This window comes from Danio rerio, chromosome 17 (genome assembly GCF_052040795.2).
Source record: "Danio rerio strain M-AB ecotype USA chromosome 17, GRCz13ab, whole genome shotgun sequence".
NCBI classification, from domain to species: domain Eukaryota; kingdom Metazoa; phylum Chordata; class Actinopteri; order Cypriniformes; family Danionidae; genus Danio; species Danio rerio.
This window is the reverse complement of record NC_141037.1, coordinates 24,017,789-24,044,114: the sequence shown is the minus strand read 5'-3', so window position 1 is coordinate 24,044,114 and position 26,326 is coordinate 24,017,789. Positions and strand designations below refer to the sequence as shown.

At 35.3% G+C, this 26,326-nt stretch overlaps 1 protein-coding gene across 28 annotated transcripts in view; it reads right to left on the bottom strand.

Moving 5' to 3' along the window:
- The window catches only part of birc6 (baculoviral IAP repeat containing 6), a 156,234-nt gene that overhangs the window by 2,457 nt on the left and 127,451 nt on the right, over positions 1-26,326 (bottom strand). For all 28 annotated transcript variants that reach the window (XM_087290400.1, XM_087290404.1, XM_087290420.1 and 25 more), the window contains exons 67-73: positions 25,384-25,529; positions 17,560-17,670; positions 15,512-15,729; positions 10,717-10,878; positions 10,109-10,186; positions 9,360-9,548; positions 823-957 (exon numbers count right to left, since the gene is read on the bottom strand). In XM_087290400.1, coding sequence (XP_087146526.1) covers positions 823-957; positions 9,360-9,548; positions 10,109-10,186; positions 10,717-10,878; positions 15,512-15,729; positions 17,560-17,670; positions 25,384-25,529 — 1,039 coding nt within the window. The remainder of the gene's footprint in view (positions 1-822; positions 958-9,359; positions 9,549-10,108; positions 10,187-10,716; positions 10,879-15,511; positions 15,730-17,559; positions 17,671-25,383; positions 25,530-26,326) is intronic.

The window sequence follows — 26,326 nt, the reverse complement described above, 5'->3', positions numbered from 1 at the left end:
ATCAGAGTTGGTTTCAAACGACTGATCATGCTAAATCTGCGTTTGTTGGATTGTGGAACATCTGAGCATCTTGATATGATGTTCCAACAAATGCCAACAAACTTAATCTGGCCAGAGACCAAATAGCTTCACGTAAATATCTTGGCCATCTGATTCCCTACAATATTACCAATGTGTATGACATAATATATTATATGAATTCGTTTGAACACGTTAATGTCGTTAAGCCATGTTAAACATTAAATTCTCAAGTATATTACTATATTAGGCTAGTAAAGCTGTGGACTTGTAATCTGGTGCCGTGACCCGGATAGGAGAGAAGTTTAGCTTGTGAGTGTAAAGGCCAACTGACACCACACAGATGAATGGGTTTGTTGGATTGTGGAATGTGTGAGCGGTATAATATGATTTTCCAACAAATGGCAACAAACTTAATCTGATGAGGGATCAAATAGCTTTACATATATGTCATTTTAGCCCTGTGAAAGATCATTTAATTTTAAATGATGAATTTTATTGTTGTTTGTGGCAAGAACATGATCGCCTTATTTCTCTTAATATTCTAAATACAATGACCAACCTTTTGTTGGCATCTATCTGTTAGGTGTGAATTAGCCTTAACAAAAACCTAAACGTCCTACATGTCCAGTTTATTCACACAGCTAAATTGGCCTTCTTTAAGTGTTGTTCTTAATACTCAGAGCTTAAAACAAATAGAAAATTGACAGATCTGTACTACAATTTTATGACCATGTATGTTTTGCCCTCCAAATCTCCTCACCAATTGTGGAAACTGACATTTGTAAGAGTGTGAAAACCCACCTTTAGTGCGGCAGCATGGTGAGACATGGTCCTTCCCACTCTCTTATCGCTGCTGTACTGCTGAATATCACAGATCCAGCTCTCGCACTGAGCCATGATCTCCGCTCGCTTCAGATAGAAGTGCCGATGGATCACCTGTGCGCACACACAGAGAAAGAGAGACAAACGGTTAGTGCACAAAAACACACTATCAGTGTTCTTGGAATTGTGTTTCAGTTCCTGTGGAGCTCATAAATCAAACGCAAACCTCATATCCAATTTTAGCCGCACTACAAAACAATCTGCTGATCTTCAGATTGAGACTCCAGTGACCTATTTGATTCATAAAGCCCAGATGACCGATCGCACCACACAGATATTCAGCATTCACCGCCTGTCTGTGCATGTTAATATGAGCAAACTAAGTGACCTTTTCGGTAACAAAGACCACAGGCAGAAAACAGGAGAACTCTGGAGTTTACCAAAACACACATTTCCTCGTAGGCAAAAACTGACTCACACGTTCATTCTGTGTTTGGATGGGTCTTTTAGATATCTCTACTCTCCATGTTTTCTAAACATGTCATTCGGCGTGACAGGGGACTGAACGACAGAGTAAAAGACATCAAACCACTCTAGATTAAATTTTGGATTTAAGTGCAATAGTAAATCTAAAAAAACAAATCTAAAAACAAATGGTACCTCAGCTTAAAATACCCGGCAGACAATCCTAAGTTTACATATTTCATAGTTTGCGATGGCAATGTTGACGTCATCAACTTTATAATACCTCCAGACCACAGACATAATTGTGCTTTCCACTTAAAGCTGCTTCAGTGTTTACTTTATCGGAATTTAATCAATAGCATCTGCAACAAAGTGATGTCATGCGCACGCGCTGCTGTTTCTGTGTTAAGTCAAGAGAGAGGTCTATCTCTGTCACCGCATAACTATAAATGTGCTAAAAAATAATGAGAATATTTCAATTCCTAATCGGGAGGTAACATCTAATTCCGATCGAGTATAAATCCATGTGATCGGCCAGATAATTTCTGTAGTATTACAAGAATAAATGTGCTATTTAAAAAAAAAAGTTTTGAGAAAGTGGCAACGTTATTAGAACAAATTTGCTGTTTTGAGAAAATCCAAATCCAAAAAAAAAAAAAAAAAACAAGTTGAGTTTATCATAATTTTCTTAAATTGATTTAAAAATGAGTGTTATCACAAGATACATTTTTGAATATTTTACTTACAAGTGTGAAAAAAAAGTTGAGAAAAAAATATTTTTTCACAAGACGCAATGTCTGGGTTATATTTATAAAATCCTTTTTAAACTTGATGTTATGAAACCTTATGATATGTACAGTTGAAGTCACAATTATTAGCCCACCTTTGATTTTTCTTTCTTTTTTAAATCTTTCCCAAATTATGTTAAACAGAGCAAGGAAATTTTCACAGTATGTCTGATAATATTTTTTTTCTTCTGGAGAAAGTCTTTTGTTTTATTTTGGCTAGAATAAAAGCAGTTTTACATTTTTTAAAAGCCATTTTAAGGTCATTATTATTAGTCCCTTAAAGCTTAATATTTTTTCAATAGTTTACAGAATAAACCACTGTATAAAATAACTTGCCTAATTACCCTAACCTGCCTAGTTAAGCCTTTAAATGTCACTTTAAGCTGTACAAAAGTGTCTTGAAAAATATCTAGTAAAATATTATTTACTGTCATCAAGGCAAAGATAAAATAACTCAGTTATTAGAGATGAGATACTAAAACTATTATGTTTAGAAATGTGTTGAGAAAATCTCTCCGTTAAACAGAAATTGGGGAAAAAAAATAAATGGGGGCTAATAATTCTGACTTCAACTGTATGTATATACAAACAGTGGGTAGGGAAAGTATTCAGACCCCATCACAACAACGTGACTGTTCTTAAATGTCCCGGTCAGAGCTCTGACTTAAACCCAATTGAGCATCTCTGGTGAGACCTAAAAATGGCTGTTCACCAACGTTTGACTCATGACTCACCAACGTTTGACTCGGTCAACAACAGACTCATGGCTGTATTAGATCAAGAGTGAAAATTTTCAGGGGGTCTGAATATGCTTCATTCTCAAACTAATTACATATATTGGTAAACTAGTTGTAAAAATGACCAATACTGACAACTAAAAAAATGCTTAATACCAGTGCTGATAATTGGCCTGGTCTTCACTAACACACAGTCTCTCCTAGGATGAAGATGTGCACTTTAGCCTGCCTGCGAGAGCGAGACGGTGAGCGGATCAAACTTCTGCTTCGGCGAGAGGGATTCAGGAGCGAGCGTGTGCATGTGTGTGATCGATGGTCTTGCCAATGTTGCCATGGAAACCCCGGCGGGCACTGCACATCACTGGCTGGTGCTGAGCTCAACCTCAGCACTCAGATCAGCTTCAGCCATCCTTCAGAAACCTGTCTCTCTCTCTCTCTCTCCCTCTCTCTTAGAAACACAAAGGTCACCAGCCAGACATGTGACTGTTACTGCCTTTCCCAGAATGCCGTTTGTTTCATATTCATTCAGTTCCCTCAGGAACAGCTGTAATGGTATTGGAAAGCGTGTTAGAGAGGTATGAAAAAGGATTTAGGAGGAGAAATGCCATTTAAAAGAAAATGAACATGAGTGTAGGCACAGAATGCAAGGCTGTTGTGCAGAAGCGAGTGTGTGTGTGACTCCTCGTTCTCTCCTGACGTCAACACCCCACCATTTATTACCCTGCGTGACTGGCTCGACGTGTGTGTGTGTGTGTGTGTGTGTGTGTGTGTGAGATGGCTACGTGTCCTGCTGGTTATTAAATCAAAAATGTGTGAATCTGTGTAGATAACGCAAGAAAATGTTGTTTGGATGTACAAAAAAAGTAACAAGTAAGATTAAAACAATACAAATTATTTCTCTTTGTTAATTAAAAATGAGACTATATAGGGAGTAGAAAGCAGAAAAGGTTCTGAAACAGCCTCTAAACGTTGTTGGGTAAATGTGAGAGGCTGTTTAAGATTCTGCTTGACAAAACCTCCATGCAGGCGTCACAGCTCACGTACAGCAGCTGAAAGCAAATGTTTGAGGGAACGATAGAAGTCACACCCTCATCCTACAGCTTCCATGATTCAATCTGCCCTCAATACCTTATAATTAGGTGCACACGGAGTCCACACACACACATTAGTTCCTAAACATTTCAATTAGTTATTATATACATATATTCAGCCACCAATATGAGATTTAAATCCATTCTGCATAATTATGCGGATATCTCAGCGGCAATACATAATTCATCTGTATGAGCATCTCTGTGTTACAGTGGTCGATGTCTGACCTGACTTCGTTCTGCCCAAATGAAAGCCCCACAGCCCTTCATAGCGGTGAACAATGCTCTGGTTGCATGGCAACAGCTGGTTTAGTGTCCACTGTGGGACGCAGAGGTAATGTACCAGTCTCAGAACTGCCCGAGGTGGAGAAGCCTCAAACTCATAAACACCAGAGATGCCCACACTAGACCTGAGATGACACGGGCAGATATGCCAGTGTGACCTGTGACACCAAGAAGTTTGATCTGGGTTTTTCTAAAAGAAAAGCTGCTGATTTTAGCGATACTAGCGATAGTGCTCCAGTGATAGAGGCACTCTTGTTCTTAAACAAAGAAGGTTGGGGAAAATGTCGTTGTTTAACCAGGATGTTTCCTGACACAAAATGAGGAGGTTTCCTGATCATGACATTTTTGCATTATTGTTGTAATCTTATCAAGTAAAACATTATTTAAAAAGGCTAACATTAAATGTAATGAAATGCATGACTAGTGCATCACTTGTGGTCTGTCAATAGCCATGTTTGCCTGCCTACTTTTTTGTCAAAAGTCAGAGGTGGTCCAAAATGTGATGGAGGTTTCTGCTTCTTAATCATCCATGCTTAAAAAAGCCTGGTTTAAGCTGTTTTACAAAGCACAAAATTTAAATCAATAAATAAGTAAAATGAAGCCACTAGAGACTGTTTATGAATGAGAGAAGAGGTTTTTTCTTGAAAACTTCTCAAACTATTTGTGGTGAAGCAGAAGATTTTACTATCATACAGTAGTTTTGGAGACTTTTGGAGTCCAAGACCCAACAAACTTCTGCAATTCTCCAGCTGTGATTCTTGAAGATATTTTGTTTACTGGAATCATCCGCCTAACAGTGTTTTGGGACAAGGCAGACAAACATCTTCTTCAAGGCTGATTCATAACCCTTTTAGTTGACTGAAATCTCTTCAGTATTGTCCTGATGGTGAAAAAACTGGCATTTTCAGTATGTTCAGTGTTATTTTCTTATATTCACTTCCCATTTTGAAGCATGAAGCTCAATCTTTTGCCTTAACACATCTCTTAATTTTTTGCTAATTTTACTCATATGAATTACACAAAATTCACAGTTTAGTTTTAGACAACCCAGTGGTGTCACTATTGAATGTTCATTTTTTATTTATTAAAATCAAGATCACAATGCATGATCTTTTCTTTAGTTTGAACAATGATTAAACAAAAGAAATGTAGCATAGTATTGGTTATAAACAAAGGCAAAGAAAATCCATTTTTATATGGAACTCGGTATATGTTTTTAGTCAGTGTTCACATTTTTTGCGAACCACACAGATCTGTCACCAGCAGTGGGAAAATACCCTTTTGCTATAGACCTTTTTATTAGCTGCAGGGAGGGCGCCATAGCGACCAGCGTCTTCTGGTAGAATGCCAAGACGTTCCGTTAACAGCATTCAAAACTCGTAATTTGCGCTCCGAAAATGGGTTACAATAGCGTGTTAAGTGGATTACGGAGTGTTTTTGTGATACACAACTCTGAAAAGTGTGTGTTATAACTGTCATATGTGGTTCACTAGCGAGAAAAAAACGTTCTCCTAGTTCACGTGTCCGCTGCCAGAACTACAGTGTGTGTAGCGTGTAGTTGCGTGTGCAATACTTCACTGTATCATAGAGCACACCAAATTACTGGCATGAAACTTAACAGGTATGTAAGTCATGCAATTTACAAAACAATGACCAATAAAAGCCTGTTATTGAAACTCTGCTGGCTGATTTGCTGTTTATTCTACTCGCGAGCCGTTTATGTTTCATTTAGTGTGTAGTATTTACCACGGTTTGTGTTTTTCTGTCATTTCAAAATGTCACTTTATTTTCACTTTGTGACATTAATTAAATCAGTGTGTTTGTGGGACAGAACAGTAGGCTACATGTGTGTGTCAAATACTTTGGTGAACGGTAGCATGTTTTTGCAGTTGTTTTCAATGAGTGTGCCACGTTTTTTAAAACAGCAGCAACATTAACGAAGTGCAGGGCATTTGTTTCAGGTGAAGCGCTGAGCTCCAGCCATTTTTTAAATGCACTGACAATTGGAGAATAAGTTTTTAGAAAAGCGCTTGCATTTTCAGCTGCACACAAATACTTTGGTGGACCTGTGCCCAAAGCATGTTTTGGATGTTCTGGTAATCGCATTAATGTTAATAGCCATTTTGCATGATGCTCAATCCAGTGTATGCCTATGAATAAGTGTGTTTATCAGTGAGTTTTTTATCACATTGCATGTTACAGTATGTCATTTGGTCTGCCTTGCTGACCGCAGTAGCACTGAGAACATTACATTTCACACATTTTAGGCTCTTTATTTTCCACATTTATTTTCCAAATAACCACAGCAAATCATTAGGTTTATATTGTGTACGACCCTAAAGCCTCATATTGAACAGTTTCAAAACAAAACAAAAAGATAATTGTTTTTGATAAAACTGTGCTGTTTGCAAATGTTTTTTCCTCAAAGGGAATGCTATTGAGCAAAAGGGTTAAACAATAAAGACAACTTTTAGAGCCTTCTTGGTTTCTATTAATCATTGGTGCCAATAGTAGTGCAGGGCAGTGAACGTGACAGTCTGTGAGTGTCTTCAGGAGCAAAAAACACACACATGACCCGGATTCCTACAGTTCAACACATGCCTGTAGTAAAATCATGACATTGTGTTTAAATTTGGTAACTAAATTGGTGTAGATTATTTTGTATTTTTTAGGCAATTTCATCATTTCTACTGCTTGTTGAATGACACAATATCTTAATTTATGTTTGGATTCAGGCAGCCCATCCTCCTGCTCCTCTTTCTGTTCACATGATTGTTATCTGCTGGTGGGGGCCGTATCAAGGACAAAAGGAAATCAAAAACAAAGAAGGAAGAAGATGAGGGGGTGGAGAAGAAACATTATCTATCTGAATGTGACTAAAGGAAAGTGCATGCAAAATAGGACAACGCAAAATGTCCTGCTGAGACAGAGGACATAAATCACCAAGAGGCAATGTATATAACAAATATATTTTAAGGCCAACTGCAAATTCTCAGTTTATCTGGATTTGCTTATTACAACTAGTTTTGGGATTGGGCAGATTAACAGCTTTAGTGATTATTCCACCAGGGTTATTCTGGCAAATACTACTTTAACTCTTCTGACATTTGAACACTGGTATTGTGCTTAGGGACTTTTCTACTGCCTAAAAATGGAATTTTAGTTTTTGGTCGAAAAATAAAAAGGCAAATATGAGACAAAAAAGGTTGGTGTTCAAATTTTTATGCACATTTTGTAGCTAAATCTGGTAGTAGTAAACCTCTAGCATGTGCATTCAGATGGCAGAGCATTTAAAGAGCCCCTATAACGGGTTTTTGAAAATGATCTTCCATGCAGTGTGTAACAGCACAAAGTGAATGAAAACATCCAGCTGAGGGTTTAGGTGCAATTTGAAGATTTAAAACGACTCGGAGTCAAATGAGTAAATCGTGTTGTGTTCGGATATTACAAATATGTAGTGCGGAATCTGGTAAAATGTGAACAATTCTTTCCCTTCAAACACTAGTGGAGTATGGGGAATCACGGACTGGTCATGACAAGAAGATGATGATTACTGACAGATGGAGATTCAGGTGCTGAGAATAAAGGGTTAAATTTAAAGTTAATTTTTATAATACCACAGTATAGCCAACCTAGTTTTTTTTTTTTTTTTTTGATACAATAACCTATGCTGCAATGTGGGATTTGCCAGCTTTTTGCTATTAACGGCAGGAGCAGCAGAGACTGTTATGTATGGGACTTTGACAGGGACTTTGTCAGTAACTGTTACAGTTCACGTGGACCAGTTTCTTCTTCCTCCGGATCATAACATGTAAGTGTAATTAAATTGTTGCCTTGTTTTGTGTTGTTTTCAAATTAGGTGTTTAATTGTGTGTTTTAAGTTGTAATTGTCCCCAAGGTTGTAATCAATTACCTATTATAGATCAGTACTTGTAATGTATCTCTTAGGTTAAATATTTAAATAATTTCACATATTTCGTCCAAAACCACATTGAAAATGCGATGCGTGCTTCTTCCTTTAGTGATTTTAATGCGTTTCCGAACCCTAACCCTCTGCCACTTGTCTTTGCTATGGCCTCAATTACCTGTTCCTCACAAGCACGGCGTGGTCAATTTTCAAAATAGTTCAACTTTTGCCACTATGTGGATAAATACTGAATGTATGTCGATGTTATTACTTAGGTTAATGTTAAGAGTAGAGTAATATGCTGGTGTTTAACTGCATTGATTTATTGCATTCTTGCATTGGGCTCTCACATACTCTGCTACTTCATAGCCATGGTGGGCATTTCTCTCCATCTCGCAATGAACTCAGTCAACCAATCACAACAGACTAGGTCATTGGACCAATTAGTGCAGCATAGCATCACGCAAAGGAAGAGTTTGGGAACAAATAAGTTACTGAACGAATCATATGGGAGTCGTGGGGATAATTAGGTAAAAATAAATGCATATTATAAGACAATAAAAGTGTTTTTTGACTTTGCATGCATATCAGCCTGTTGTTGGAGACCCCCAAAGCCAAAATATGACCTTTATTTATCCAAAATAAGGGCTCTTTAATACATCGAGCCATGGTTCACAGTTCATAGTGAAAGCAGTTAAATCTTTTGTTTATTTAACAACCGCTATAGGGGCTTTTCTAGGTTTCTTTGTGAGCATTTGAAAGTTTCCAAAAACTTCCTCTGGTCTTCATAGGATATTTACAGCTATATCACACCATGCTTCCCTGACAAGATGCGCATTACAATCGTAGCTTTGCTGATTTTTGGTAAAATCACATGTAGGTGAAACATTTTTTTCTTATGTACATTTATTTCATATGTACCAGACAACTTCTTTTAACAAGTCTCTTCTCAGAAAACACTGTGCATTTCTGAGTGTGCTCCACATAGGTAAATGGGCTTGTCAAACCAACTGTAGAACATGCTTTTACCTTTCCGTATGATCAGAAGAAGAAAAAAAACTAAGTCTTGTCATAGCATTTACATGTTGCTAGTCTCTGATGATACGAAGTGCTTCTTTAATCCTCATTTCTAAGTCACTTTGGATAAAAGCATCTGCTAAATGAGCAAATGTAAATGATTAATCGGCCAGCCTTACCACTTTAGCCTTGAATGTCTATGTATTTGTGATGGTTGACATCTTACCTCTTTAAAGCAGGGTGAAGGATTGCGCATCTGTTCCAGCATGGCCCACTTGACAGTGGCCTGCCGGATGTTTCCATCATATTCTCTGGAGCTCTGCGTCCCACTCGGCGTGCCCCGTGAACGCTCGTAACCTGGCTCATTGAAGTACGGCTCAGCCACCAGAATCAGAGACTGGATCGACACCAGCACCTAAAAGGCACACAAATAGAGGAATTGATACACGAATCAAGTGGCTCTTCTTTGACCAGATCTCTACTGTCCCTGTGCCTGATTTCCATTTATTGATTTACCGGACGCTAACTGTAGGACTAATCAATGGAGACATTTCTATGAACTGCTGGCAGCAGTACATGAGTAAGAGGAGAGAGAAGAGCAGAGGCTTATCAGATCGATATTACAGGGGGAAACGGCTCCTCTACCTATTATTTAGAGAGGTATGATGGAGAGGAGGAGGATAGGAAGGGTTCACATGTGGCCAGATCATTATTGGACACAATCCAGAATTGGGATGTTGCAATTCTTTCGCTGTTGTGTTAATTTGGCTGAACATTCTCTCAAAGTGATGAAATGAGAGGTGTTTTTTTTCCTGGTTGGTCTTTTGCACTGGTTCAAATCCCCCAAAACAAATTATAATCAGTTGAATATATATGGGAAGTAAACAAACGTACTAAACAATGAGCCTGAGGGACAAGCTTTTTAAAACTGTTTTTTTAAAGAGAGAAACAGAAAATTGAGAGGATTTGGCTCACCTGTAGAAAGCTAGAGGTTTGCGGGTTCCATTTCTCCTCGGGACGTCCATGCCAGGTGTTTAGGATACTTAAACAAACCTGGTTATTAAGGATTGGATAAACAAGAAATAGCACAATAATTATACCAAACAATGTCAAACATTGACATTGACATATTGACTAATATGTTAAGACGACAGATAACGTAGTCAATATTTGGCAATTTTAATACAAGTTAAATTGATAAAAAGTTTCAAAGTAAAACAAAAAGTATACAAACATTTTAACAAAAAAAGTCTAAAGAAAAGTACAACAGTTACTTAAAGTTACGACAGGCTGTAAAATAAATTAAATATTTAAAAAATATATAATATTAATTTAATAAAATATCAGAAAATATAAAATAACAAAATATGACACAATTTTAGATTTTACATTGCGCCAATGTTTGCGCATATGTTACATTATTAGCACATAACTAAAACTAAAATGAAAAATCTGCACAAATAAAATTACATAAATAAAATATAATAATATTAATCATATACTAACAACCTACTGTCTAGTTATTAGCATCTGTATTGCCACAAAAACAAACAAACAAGGAGCCAACAGGAAGAGACCCTTACCTTGCCATCATTGTAGAGGTTTGGGTTGAAGCGGACACTGTGGCCACCGGTGGTCTCCAGATTAACCAGAGGAGGGGAGTTGGGATAGTCTTGAGGAAAATAGACATCAAATTCAAAACAGCCATTGGCATATGGTGTGTCCGCAGGCCCCGTTATCAACACCTGAGAGAAAAAAAAAAACACATTGAACAGCACAGGAATGAGTGTCCATCTCTAAAGCATAACTATACAGTCACCTAGGGAGTGCATGGTTCAGATACAAAAACAGAGGCCCAATCCCAATTCTATTTTTGTACCCCTTTCCCTTGGCTCTTGAAACTGAGTGAGGAAAAAAAGGGTGCAAAAATTGACATATGTCATCTTAATATGAGATCAGATGATGACGACTGCTGTAGTTATTCCAGTTGAGTTCTTTTTTGGTATTTATCTTCAAGCAATCACTGAAGGCATATATTATGTTATCATAATGATTTAATGTGGCAAAAAGATTGTAACTGTACTGTGTTGGCCATATCCATCAATGTAAACACAAAAAACAACATTAACAATATAACAGACACTGTAAAAAGGTCATTCCCAGCCACCAGACTTTTCTGACAGGGTATTCGACTGTCATCGAGAGTCGGATGTGAAAGTTTGTCGGATATGTTGTGGGACTGCTATACAGGATTTATTATAAGGGATTATTGATTTCCTTGTTTATTTAAAAAATTCGTAATGATGACAAAAAATAAAAAATAAAAAATTTCTGCATCTCCTGACTTTCGTGTTCAGCCATGCTGCGGTTGTATTTGGTGTATTCTGGGAAACTTTTGTACCCCTTGGTTTCGAGTGTGGTCCTGAAAAATGTCAGTTTCAAGGGCTATCCCGTACACCTTCAAGCTAAAAAGAATTAGGCCACTCGTACCCCTTTATTTGAATGTGCAAAACAATAACAGGGTAAGGGGGAAGGCTAAGGAGGAGAATTGGGATTGTTGTCAGAGACTAGTGTTGCCAAAAGTTTCAACAGCAACAGGGAAACACAGTTAAAGACATTTATCTTATTATCTTTATCTTAAAACAGCTGTTAAATTAACATTTATTATGTTGATCTTATTCTACATGGGATGTAGAGTAAGATCATGCTATACAAGTACTTATAAACAGCCAATGTCTTAATAATAGGCAAGTAATGAGCCACAGATCAATAAGCTACAAATCAGCTGTTTATCAACAGTAAGTTAGTAGTTGGGTTTTGGTATTTGGTAGGATTAAGGATGTAGGATGAAGATCATACTACACTCTCAGAAATAAAGGTATGCAAGCTATCACTGGGGTGGTACCTTATCCAAAATGTACAAATTTGTACCAAAAAGAGTCATAATAATACCTCAAGGGTACATATTTGTACCTAAGAATTACGAAAGTGTTCCTCTTAAAATTTGTAGGTACTAATATATACTTTTGAGGTACCAATATGGAACCTTCAAGTACAAATGTGTACCTTTTGAAAAGTTATCACCCCAGTGACAGCTTGTGTACCTTTATTTCTGAGAGTGTATACAAGTACTTTTAAACAGCCAATGTCTTAATAATAGGCAGGTGATAAGCCACTAGTCAATAGTTGTGGCTAAAATGTGTTATATAAATAAACTACTAACTAATGAGCAAGAATAGGTACTTCACTAATAAAAAACACTAATGTTTTTTTCTCTAATACTAAAACTGAAATGTATAACTTGAAAATAACTACATTGACAAAATGTATATATAACATGGCAGAATATATTATAAGAATAACAACAAAAACAACTATTTTGTTTTGTGTTACACATTTACTTATTCTTTTTTTTAAGCTAGGCTAGTGAACATTTGGCAGGACAAGTGAAAATCTGAACAAGAAGAAACACTTTAGGTTTCAAAAATGGCAAATATAAAAATTAAGTCATTAATTTAGATTGTACTTTTTATGAATGCAGTGGCAATATTTCTCTGTGGTACTGAACATCAAACAGACTATAATTTCTTTTAAGGTATTATTAGAATATTTAAGGAAACTCCAATATCATAACAACACTAAAAGAGACGTTTGGCAGTCAAGAGCGAGGAAGATTTGAGGACTGTAACAGCATCCAGTGAATCTCTGTCCACTGCAGGCAGCAGAGCAGCACTGAGGCGTTAACACTGTTTTGACATGACCATTCAAACGCAACACTAAACACACACACATACACACACAAAGCTGTGCTCACACACTCAGCGTAGGTTCAATTCAGGAAGCTCGGTTTACTATTAAATGTCCATAAAGATTGTATGAAGTGTGGAGGCCTGCTGTTAGGGGTCAGTGTTCGCAGACAGAGCAGCGAGTGACCAGTCGGACCGGGGATTGCCTGTGGTCTGGCCAGACTGACACATAAAGCTCAAGCCACACACATTGACATTTACACACTCAGAGAAGAGCCCAGGTCAAAAGCACATCTCAAATGTCATTAGGAAGAAGTGTGGGCATTCACGTGTGTGCGTGTATGTGTGTGAGACCACAAGACAGCAAGTGGCTGCTGGGATTTGCTGGGATTGTTTTGTCATGATATAGAGAACAAAGGTTCATGCTGACCCACAGTAAACATCAAGACTTTAGTCAGTCGTGATAATTAACACAAAGATTTACAATTGATAACTGATTTCTTTCATTAACTTATACACTATTTAAATCAGGAACACTTTAAAATAAGGTTGTATTAGTTAATGTTAGTTAATGGATTTACTAACATGAATAAACAAAGAACAATAGATTTATTACAGTAATCATGTTCATGTTATTTAATAAAAACACAGCTGTTTAGTGTTAGTACATGTTAACTCACAGTGCATTAACTAATGTTACCAAGTATGAATTTGGATGTTACCAATGCATTAGTAAATGCTGAACTATGATTATAAAATGCTGTACAAGTATCATTCATAAATAATTAACGTTAATGAATACATGAACTATTAAAAGCTTATTGTAAAGTGTGACATTTGAATCTTTATAAAAATGATATATTTTTAACTACCTAAAAAATATTAATACAAATTATCTACAAAGCCTTGTTTGATTAATCGATTCCCAATGTTTGATCTGCTAATTTGATTTGAATAAAATAAATAGTAAAATCTCTAATATACAACAGTATTCAAAATGTTACAGCGTGCTCTCATATGCATATTTTAACTTTATTTTTTTAACTGTTATAAAACATCAATGCCACATGTCCACTTGTTAATTGAAAATTGCATTCTTGTTTTACACTACCTGACCAAAGTCTTGTCGTGTATCCAAGTTAGGAACAACAAATAATAACTTGACTTCTTGTGATCATTTGGTATCAGAAGTGGCTTATAAGAAAGGAAGAGGCCTCTAGATTACGCTCGTTTTACCAAAATAAAATATGATATTTTTTTAAATATAATTTTAAATATTTGTATTATTTAATTAAGATAGTAAGGTCTGACTTTGCTTAGACAAAAGTCTTGTCATTTAACAGAAATAATGTACAATATAGAGTATAAAGTAATGGTGCAGTGGAAAAAGAATTAACATTGTGCATGACTCCCATGTGCTTGGAGGACTGCATCCATTGATCTCTGCAATGACTTAAATAACTTATTATTTAAGTAATCTGAAATGACAAAGTAAGCGTTCTAGCAGGACACCCAAAGTTCATCAAGATTCTTTGGATTCATCTTCAATGCCTCCTCTACCTTACCCCAGACATGCTCAATAATATTTATATCTGGTGACTGGGCTGGCCAATCCTGGAGCACCTTGATCTTCTTTGATTTCAGGAACTTTAATTTGAACTGAGGTATAAGAGGGAGTGCTATCCTGTTAAAGAATTTGCCCTCTCCTGTGGTTTGTAATGTAATGGGTAGCACAAATGTCTTGATATCTTAAGCTGTTGATGTTGCCATCTACTCTGCAGATCTCTCGCACACCCCCATACTGAATGTAACCCCAAACCATGATTTTTTTTCTTCACCAAACTTGACAGATTTACGTGAGAATCTTGGGTCCATATGTGTTCCAACAGGTCTTATGCAGTATTTGTGATGAATGGGGTTCAGTTAAACATGATTCATCAGAAAAATCTACCGTCTGCCACTTTTCCAAATGATCAACTAGAAGTCAAATTATTATTTGTTGCTCTGACAATTGAGATCGATGACAAGACTTTTATCAGGTAGCGTAAATGAACGAAGCAAAAATGTTTAAAAAATTACTTTTTGTTAATAAACAACAAAATTATAAGTCCAGGCACTCGAGAAGTGAAAAAAACAACAGCCATATTAATAAATGCTAATGGTTTATAATGGTAAATGCTTATGGCTATGATTTTGTTGTTTATCTTTATGAATCACTTATCAAAAGAGCACTGATATATTAATTACCCCTGAAGCACAATTTGTTTGATTTTGACTGTTTTTTTAAATAAGTGTTTTATTGTTGTTATTTATATACTTATGTAAACTACACTTGTAGTGTACACATTAACTTATTGAACTGCTGCATAAAATCAATTTAACATTTGCACTCATTCTAAAACAAAAAAAAGAGCACTTGTGTAATACTGCACGTCTTTAACGATTTTCAATTTTGCAAATGTCAATCAGTTTTATTGACTTGCTTGTTATTGACTTTGCTATTAATAGTACTTGAATACAGTTTGACCGCATGAAGGTCTTTTCCATCTTCAGACACTGATGTTGCCTAAATCAAACCACAAATAATCGAGCTTATCTTGTTAAAAGGCGGCTTGGAAAAATCTAGTCATACCTTCATGATGTCGAGCCGTTCTTCATCGCAGCGGACAAACACGCTGGAGGAAGAGGAGAGCGGGAGGGATGTGGAGAGAGTGACAGCCTCCTGTGCTAATCGTCGAGCTCGGGCGGCACTGTTAGCATCGCTTGCGTTCTTCACCTGAGACAGGTAATGGTAGTTCACCTTAAACACCAGTTTCGAGTCCTCATCCTCACACACCATCTCAAACGTGTCTGTGGGAAAAGCCACAAATAAACAGTTCATCGGTCAATTCAATCCAAGTTTATTTGTATATTGCTCTTCACAATAATCATTGCTTTACAAATGGTGCACATTATTGCATCACAATCAAATTTTAAAAGTTAAGATTATTAGTTACCATAATTTATTAGTTACCATTAGCATTAAATAATTAAATAGTAACTAATAGCTTTTAACAGGTAAAGTTATTATATATAAACATAGTTGACCTGCAGTAATATAGTAAATAGATGATGTCTATGTGTGCATGTTTAATGAAGTGTATTTGAGTATTAAACGTTTGTGTTGTCCTCGATTATTAGAGTCATAAAGCGTAATTATCCTGTAAACAAACAAACAGAAATAAGTCTTCAAACTTCCTCCAGAAACAGCTGTATTGTGTATTTTAAAGGGTGTGTTCAGTGTGGGCCAGAGCAAACCTGTTTACAGTCACGTCAGTTGAGATTACCTCATTCGCCTGAGGTCGGGCTAAATCATTTTTGGCAGAACAAAACTCTTGCCATCAATCAGAGCAAAGACAGATGAGCAACGACAAGCAGAAAAGCCATTCTAGCAGCTACAGAACAAAATCCACCACATTTCAATTCATATAAACGCTGCTACTTCAACTCTTTCTTGCAAATAAGAAAAATAAAAGAAGCTGAAAGGGAAAAAACTGTTTTTATATGTAATATTACGATATTTACTATATATAATTTAATCGAATGAAATAACCTCTTAAAAAAATAGAAAGATTTTATTTTAGAACACTATATTTGTTTACCTGCATGTCATGTGTCCATTAACCAACATCAAATAATCATGAACATATGAATGCATTGTTAAATATTAATTCAAAAGCTCAGGAGGTACAGTAAACATATTGCCGCAAAAGGGGTTTGGATGGGAAAAAATAAAATAAAATAAAATCAGGCTTAAATAAAGCTTTTGCAAATTGTGAATCCATAAAAAATTCTGGCTAACATTTTTTTTTAATCTTATCAAATTGTTTGGTCAACAAATCTTTGATATTTAGATTATTATTTGTGAGAAATAGCCATCATGCCATAATAATGTTCCTTATGATAGTATGATTACTTTTATTTTATCAGGTGTCACCACAGCAGAATGAATTACCAACATATTCAGCATATGTTTTACACAGCGGATACCCTTCAAGCTGCAACCCAGTACTGGTAAATATCCATACACACATACAGTACGGCCAATTTAGTTTATTCAATTCTATACCTATAAAACCTATAGCATATGTCTTTGGACGGTGGGGGAAACCGGAGCACCTGGAGGAAACCCACACCAACATGTGGAGAACAAACAAACTCCACACAGAAATGCCAACAGACCCAACTCAGACTCGAATCAGTGACCTCAATACAATCATACTGTATATGTAATATATTTGTAAATAATGAAGAATATAAAAATTCATTTTGATACTTGCTATCAACTGTTGACAAACAGTTTAAGTGTTTTAAAGAAACATTTAAAACTTTATTAAATTGACAAAATACAAAAGTAAATATTTGAATTTTTAATATCGGTCCACATTAATGCATTTAAAATTCCAATTAACCAATGTATTACAGATAAAATATATATCCATAAAAAATTCAATAGCATTTTCAAAAATAAATACAAAATGTTATACACAAACACACTATGAAAATTTCACAGTAAATCTTTAAAAGCATCGAACTTGAGTATATAATCTTCTTTCAGTGCATAAATACTAATCTATGCTTTAAAGCTATAAAATCTCATATGGGCTGATCATCAAGTCCAAGACATATTTCAGGACTCACCAAATTGTAGTTTCTTCATAGCCGCAGTATATTTCTCCTCCATTGAGCGCAGGATGGACAGTGGTTTGGGCCTTGCTGCTGCCTTTTTTGAGCTCTCTGCCATCTTCCTCTCTGAGAAACGTGACAGAAGCACACAAACAAAAAACATCCTGAGTGTGTGCATGTGTGTTTCACAGTAGCCTGGATGTAGGATGTGTTCGAGTATGTCACATCTTCAATCCTTTCATCTCAGAACACATCCTTACAAGACACAAAAATAACCCAACCGCCTCACTCATTTGGCTTTATTTTTATATACAGTGCTCAGCAAGTACAACCCTCACAAATCTGTCTTTTTAATTCATATTTTTAATAGGAAGCTATACAATATTATATTTGTGCATATACATTAGATAAGTCAGTACTGAAGCCAAATCTGGAGCTTATCTAACAAATTAACTTACGATAACGGCTCAAAACTAGTAAACAAAAAGTTTAAGAAAAATATTAAATATCTGAATATTAAATATTAAATATCAAAACAATCTGTTTTGTTTAAATACACCAAAATACATTGCCTATATTCAATAACAAATAGAAAAATATTAATTTTCAAAATGGGCTGTACTGAATTATACAGTATTTGCATGTACTGTTATAGATACTTTTTATTTATTTCAATTTTTTTGTTGCATAATTTTATGCGCACTGAGATGTGTGTATATGGCATAACACATTCATTATTGCTGTGTACAATATATAGCTTAAATTTGATAGGCCAATGTACAAACTGTCTTATTCTGTGTGTAATTATTATTGTTTTCTTTATTTGTATAGATAAAAAAATATTTTTAACTAAATAAATAGAACAAATATTTAAAAACAAGAATAAAAATGATACAAAAGTCAGAATTATTAGCTACCCTGTATATTTTGCCCCAATTTCTATTTAATGGAAATATTTTTTCAACACATTTCTAAACAAAACTGTTTTAATAACTCATTTCTTATAACTATTTTTTTTTTACTTTTCCATGATGAGAGTTCACAATATTTTACTAGATATCTTTCAAGATACTAGTATTTTGACATTGTAAGTGACATTTAAAGACTTAATTAGTTAGGGTAAGTAAGCAGGTCATTGTATAACAGTGTTAAACAGTGCTAAAGGTGGCTAATTATATTGACGTTAAAATGGTTTCATTAAAAACAGCTTTTATTCTAGCGGAAATAAAACAAATAAGACTTCCTCCATAAGAAAAAAATATTATAGGAAATACTGTAAAAATGCATTGCTCTGCTGAACATCATTTGGGAAATATTTGAAAAAGAAAAAAATAATATTTACAGGAGGGCAAATAATTGTGACTTCAACACTTGCATCAATATGTAAGCCACATTCATGAGATTGATAAATAAAGGCTTACACTGATACGCGCACTTTACTTTCAAATGTTACTTTGATAAATGACAAGCAGAACAAAACTCAGTGTCGCTACACAAACAATTTGCTGCATTTCTGTTCCCCCAATTCTGATGGTTATCAAGAGCATCAGACTAATGATGGCGACAGACCATCACAACTCCAGCGAGACACCAGACTCGTTAGTGTAACAACACAATTAAACCTCCTATATTTAGAGGAGTTTTATGGGATTTCCGCCCATTTCACAGTGGGTGCAGACATATGTCCCTTCCCACACAGACATGCATCATGACAGCCAATCAAATTACCTTGGCGTTTAACAGGGCTGATAACGGCTACGCTGTGAATACGAGCCGCATAAAAATCCCGCCAACACTGATTGCTCCAGTTACCGTCACCTCATCACATTAGCGCATGATATTGATGGTGATATCAATACCAAACTACAGGAAATAACTCTCGACCAATCAGAAACCATGACTCCACAGTCTCTCCGGTACTTTTTTCTTTTTTTTGGAAGACTAAGTACTAATTAAGCAGTTAAACGAGGTGGTGAGTGTAATGTCTCACTGCTCTTATCATATAGATTTTCCTTATGGATAGTGACAGCAGCATCGATCCGGCTTACCACGTTTAACGCCCCTTTCATTCACTCATCACGCAGAGAACGAGAGCTTGAAAGACCCAGGGGATTGGCATGTGGACTTTCGTACTGGGTCTCCAAAGTTATAATTCCAAACCTCTTTAACTCTTGATGACCACTAAGGTTTTTCAGTACAAATGTTCAAAGGCCTAAATGCTCCAATCTTTGCCGTAGAAAAGAGGTGTGCACGGTTCTTCAGAGTTTAACACCAAGTAAGGGTTTCAGGGGTTACAAATGTCTCAGACACATGTCAGGTTTGGTATTAGTGTCCTCAGATCGTAGATCATTTAAAATATGCAGTTGAAGTCAAAATTGTTAGCACTCCTGTGACTATTCTTTCCTTTTTCCGATATTTCCAAATGATGTTTAACAGAGCAAGGAAATGTTCACAGTATTTTCTATAATATTTTTTCTTCTGGAGAAAGTCTTTTTTGTTTTATTTCGGCAAGAATAAAAGCAGTTTTGAAAAAAAAAAAAAAAAAAAAAAAAACATTTTAAGGTCAATATTATAATAAGCCCAGAGGGCTGGGCGGTATATCGAGTTCTGGTGATATATCGATATGAGTCCCGAACACGATGCGGGATTATCCAATATCTTTCATATTGATATGGTTTAAGGCCACACATGCTCAATCTTTGCGAAAAAGACCCCTCCAAGATAGCACGCAAGCTCCACTCCACACAAATGAATGATTCACTTGCTGAGTCACACAAAAGATTTGTTAATAATGAACGAATCGTTCAAGAACGAACCATCACTACACGAGACATGGAGGAACATGCAGTGCCTATGTTGTATCGAAATCTGACTGCCCAAACAAATCTGATTCCCCCTGGCGTGAATGCGCGTCACACCGTGCCTGCAGCTGTCACAGCGGTTTAACATGAACCTTTTATTGATAATTTCTTCCAAAATTGACAGCAAGAACGAACATAGAAGCCTTGTCAAATTGACAAACAGCACATGAATGTGTTCAAAAAAATTAATAAAGCTAAAATGGGATGAATTTATATTGCATTTTGAAAGCAAAACCTCCTAATTTTCACTGATTATAAGTTCAGTATTTATTACACAACGGTCTCTTTGTTACATTTACATTATAACACATTTAGCTCTTCTGGTCTGTTAGTGCATATTGACTTTAATTCCAATCGTATAATCCAATCGTCCAACCTCCATAACTGAAAGATGTGATTTGATTTGTGTGTGTACGTATTGTACAAATGGTTCGTGGTTTAAACGATTATTAAAACTAAAAAAGTTCAATAAAAAAACATGCATTTGTCTACCAAACATTTCTTTTTTCTATTTTAATATCTCGCTGTAAGCTGATCTTTCAACAAATAACAGTATAAAAATGAAACTTATAATGATGATAATAATAGGGAGTAAAACCCCTGTGCTTGAATTTTATTTTGCTCAAAAACAGTTTAATAAAGTTTTAATAAAGGCTTTGACTCAAGTCACCATTTATGGGAAAATACCAGATATATATTGTATACCGTCATTCCTCCTAAAAATTCAGAGATATGATTTTTTGCCCACATCACATAGCCCTATCAGCAATACTTTTTTTCGGCTGTCTGCAGAATAAACCCCTGTTATACAATGAAATTACGCCAACACGGAATCTGCAGATTTCCACAGTAAATTTATATTTATTCAGTTTTTATATTCATTTCAGTAATATTATTGACTAATATGAAAATGCTCATTTGATTTATTTACAATATAGTTTTTAAAATATTATGTGAGAGATTTGCTTTGTTTACTAAATAAGTGGATCTAATTGGATTTGCATTGTAAACATTAAATAAAGGTTAAAAAAGGTATTATTTTTTATTTTATAAGTTTTAAGTTATGATACTCCTGAAATTATTCTGCATGAATCCAGATTTTTTTTTTTTTTTAATTCAGCATAAATAGCAAAAAATGTCTGTAGATTCTGTCTGGCCCTACTAAATACTCTAACTTGCCTAGTTAACCTGATTAACCTAGTTATGACTTTAAATTGCACTTTAAGCTGAATGCTAGTATCTTAAAAACATCTAGTAAAGTATTAGGTACTCCCATGGCAAAGATAAAAGAAACCAGTTATTAGAAATTAGTTATTAAAGTTCAGAAATGTGTTCAAATTTTTTTTGCCTGTTAAGGAGAATTTTGGTTTAAAAAAAAATACAGGGGGGCTAATAATTCTGCTTTTACATGTATGTTTTTTTAACATATGGAACCCATAAGACACATGCAGGTTACAGTGATTATCAGTGATTGAAGACTTTTCAGCACAAACTCAACGTTTGCGTTAATGCAATTTTTGGGAAAACACACGCACGCACAAATCAAATTTCAGACTTTCAGGTATTGGTCAATTGCCAAAATGTGCACTTTGTTTTCTTTAAAAGATTGTAATCCAATGTGAAATTTTTTTTCATATGTAATTACACACTGACTACCTTTACATCAGGAATCAAATAATTTGCCTTAATTAATATATGAGTTGCTTTTTGAATGTTCTGTTCATGATCCTGTTTTACATGTTAGTACATAGATTGATAACATCAATGCATCATTATGCTATCCACATTTCCTCTGGAGTTTCATGTAATTTCGGGTGTTTCATTTTTAATTTTTCAGCTTTAACTGCAGTTTGGCACTTTCACTTTCATTCAGGAACATTTTATTCATGCCCCTTTGACAAAAGCAGGTACTGGATGCAAGTACAAATTAAGGACTGCTGAAAGTGTTGTTTTAAAGGAATTTGATATTGTGCCAAAAAAAAAAAAAGTAACATTTCGCAGTGTGTCTGTGGTCCTTTACGGACTCGATAAGTGTAAAGCAGCCATGTGTGTATGGAATATCCTGTCACAAAATGCAGCGAAAATCCTACTCGATGGTAATAGTTTAAGATGTTTACATGTCTGTACTGCACTTCAATAACGCCACTAAAATAGGAATACTTCACATGTCTTAATCTGATTTCTGTTTAGTTTGATTATATTGCTGCATTTCGTTGCCTTTTACTTGTAAATGTGTAATGACAATAAAGTTGAATTTAATCTAAAAAAAAAAACTAATCTTTTGACCTTTATCGAATTAAAAAAAAATGCTGTTTACACGGCAGACTCCTGCTGTCTTAATCGTATTAAAATCGGATTATTGGTGTCCATGTAAACGTACTCAATGAACACAGTCATAATTGGATTTTGGAAGCGAGACACCACTATTTGGGAGTACAGCCAACAAATGTTTAAAATAAAAATGTAACAAATATTGCACTTTTTATCAGGTAAAATCTAGAACTATTTGAAGTCATTTAATAAACAGATGTGATTCATCTCAAAAGCTTTAAACCCTAGGATTGGGAATTCTCATGATCACATAGGTTTCTCTGAGGGGGGATTAAAGCTGATCCTCCTCCATGTCTGAAAATTACCCTGGTCATAACTAAGGAATTCTAGTTCAAATTAAACACTTTAAAGAATTAGCAACACATAGATCACGTCTAGTCTGACAAATGAATCTGCCCAGTACAGCTGACTCTCCAAACTCCAAAAAAGTCCTCTGAGAAAATGACCAGGCTTTACAGCGCCTCTGGCGAGGCTCTTTGGTGAAGAGCCGTTTCTCTTTGGCTTATTTTGTCAGAGTAAACACTCACTGCACGTCCCCCGGGGCCATCAGACAAGTAAGAAGTGTGTCTTTAGCCTCTGAAATACACACCATCACTCTACACACATCCTGCTTTTTTCTTTCTGCTCAAGACCTTAAAACTGAAAAAATCATGCTCCTCACAGATAGATGGTATGAACAGCTGTTCTACAGAGGGTTTTTGTGGGGATAAATGATTTTTAAAGAGCTTTAGTGTAGTCTTAAAAGACACAAAATACAACTGTAATGTATTCATGTGATGTTTACAGCAGTCTTAATAATAAAGAAATCATTCAATATCTTAATTTGGTATAGGAATGGAATCTGCTACTTTTTGATCAATAAATATTTATTATTATTGTCAATAATAAATAGTGCTGTGACATTTTTAAGTACCAATTCTGTTGAGGGAGATTTTTTAGAACAAAGTCTTGTCAGTTCTGTTCAATATAACTTTTTTATGCCTTCAAAAATGTTGAAATGAGTCATATTGACAAATAAGTCATTTTTCTATCCAAAGATGCAAATTAAACCAGAATCAATGATCATACCTTGATTCAGTAAGAGAGTAAGTCAAATGTCAATCTAGAGTTCCACAGAACAAGCCCTACCCCCTTATCAAACTGAACCAAACCATACTATACCATGCTCAAATACTGTAAACCAAAGCGAACCGTAGTATTGGTGTACTGTTACAGCGTAATAATTACATAATGAACACAGTTGTAATTGGGTTTTGCAAGCAACAGACCACTGCTTTGGAGCACAGCTACCAAATGTAGTTCTGAGAAGTAATAATCTCAAACCAATTTGATGAGTTACTTTAGCTAAAGTATTTTAGAAAGACCAAAACAACATTTTAGATATTGTGCAATGTGGTCTGTCTGCTGGTTTGTCCATTTATGCTATCCCTTTGTACCCCAGTAGCAACATGAAAGCTGATTGCTATTGATGTATATATATCAAAGTATCTGCAGGTTCCTAAGAGTTATATTTAAGACCTTTTTAATACCACAAAGTATGAAATTTAAGACCAAATTAATAGTACAGAATATTCACCAAAAAAAGCATGCAGCACAACTAATGACCATCATCCTTAACACTGCTAGTTATACATATAAAGCAGAGATGCACAAACTAAAGCCTGTGGGCCAAAGTTGGCCCAAGGTAACCTTTGAATTGGCCCACCATCCCATCTGAGAAAGGTTTAGAGATTGTCATTTAAAAATTAATGTAACCTTTTATTTGTTTATTTTATTGTTCAGCTACAAAAAAATCTATCTGAAGATAAACGTTTCAATTTAAATGGTGTAAATTAATCAGATTTCGTTTAAATGTACATACAGTGCAAAGAGGACAGTGTAGAGACTTTGGTGAGTGAATCTAGTCAAAGGCAGATTCTGCTTGACTAGTGTATTTAGCATTGAAATCCACTGTGTTATTATGTTTTTATCACAATAAGTTATAATTATAAAAAAGTTATACTGCATAGTTAATAAGATTCAAAGTAATGTTTGCTATTTATTTTTTTATATTATGAAAGGAATTAGGCAATTACCCATGGCAATTTTAACGTAAAGTAGTTTGGTATATTTATCTTCAGCAGACCAAATATAAAGAGTGAAAAATTTCAAAACATTATTATATAAAGACTATAAATGGACTTTGGTTCTACTTATGCTGTGTGATGACAAACAAAGAGAGTTAAGCAGATTTCAAAACGGAAACAATATGTTCTTTAAGGGGTCGGTTCAATTGCATTTTAAGACCTCCGAAATATTTTTATACTATGGACGATTTTTTTAAAGACATTTTAAGGATCTGCGGACACCCTGATACACTACATGTGTCTGTTAAACAAAATCACATCACTGTTTTGATGCATGTGCAAGATTTTAACTTTGTTGAGCTTATATGTTTATGCGCATATTCAAAAAGGTATGCTCATCTTGGTGTTTCCACAAAGCCTTTTATGCAAAAGTGCAAAATGTGCATACAAATAGGAGGATAATAAAACAAAGCTAGTATGTCCAAAATTGGAAATTCATTAAAATACAGATCTGCAAAGCATTTAATAGCATGATGGAAGCATTCTGGAAAACAGCAGATCTCAGTTGTGGATGTTCTCACCATGGTTGGCTTGCCGAAGGTTTGTTGTGGCAGCATAAACAATCTCTGCTGTCTTCTGGATATCAGGAACTAAAAGGGTCAGACCTTCTGGTTCAGGGTCTGATGTTTCCGCCTTCATCACCCCTTTACTTTTGTCTTTCTTTGACCTAAGGTGGAAAAAATTTTTTTGAGTCACATTTGTGAAGATAATTAATGAGTTTAGATTACAAATGTATTAATTTGCTTGTAAATTACATCACAGCTCCCTTAAAAAGAGTTACACATTCAGTGATAGTTTTACATTCACCACAATAACAAAGAAACAAAAAACAGCAGCATGTCCTCAAGAGCTTCTCAACCTCCTTCGTCCCCAAGCCTAAAACAAACACGCACGCCGCTTGTCCTGAGAGGTGCTAGTACATAATGAATGCATCAAATGAGCAGCAGATTGTGGCTTGTCCCAAAGTAAACCATTAAAAACAACATCCAGCTGTCCTCCGGCTTAACACACGCCCCTCACAACATGCAGCTTTCATTACGCATGAGGAGAGAAAATGAAAGAGACATAAATGAGAAGGGGAACTGTGAATGTCCTTTACCTGTATGTGATGCAGAGGACAGTAATTAAGAGGCTGAATGATGGCCTTGTCATTTATTTAGTGCATGTATCCTCATGGACATGTCCGCATCCCCTCTGAGACTAACACGCTATGGCTATAAACATCTCACGACCTATGAAGATCAAGCCATTATAGAGAAATAGGTGATAAATCTGATGATAAATCAACTCTCACTACTTTGCATATCAACCTCTGAAGTCTACTTGGAAGAGGATAAAAAAAAGTTATAAAAGTAATTTAACATAATATTATATAATATAATATAATATAATATAATATAATATAATATAATATAACATAATATAATATAATATAATCAGGGCTTGACATTAACTTTTTTAATC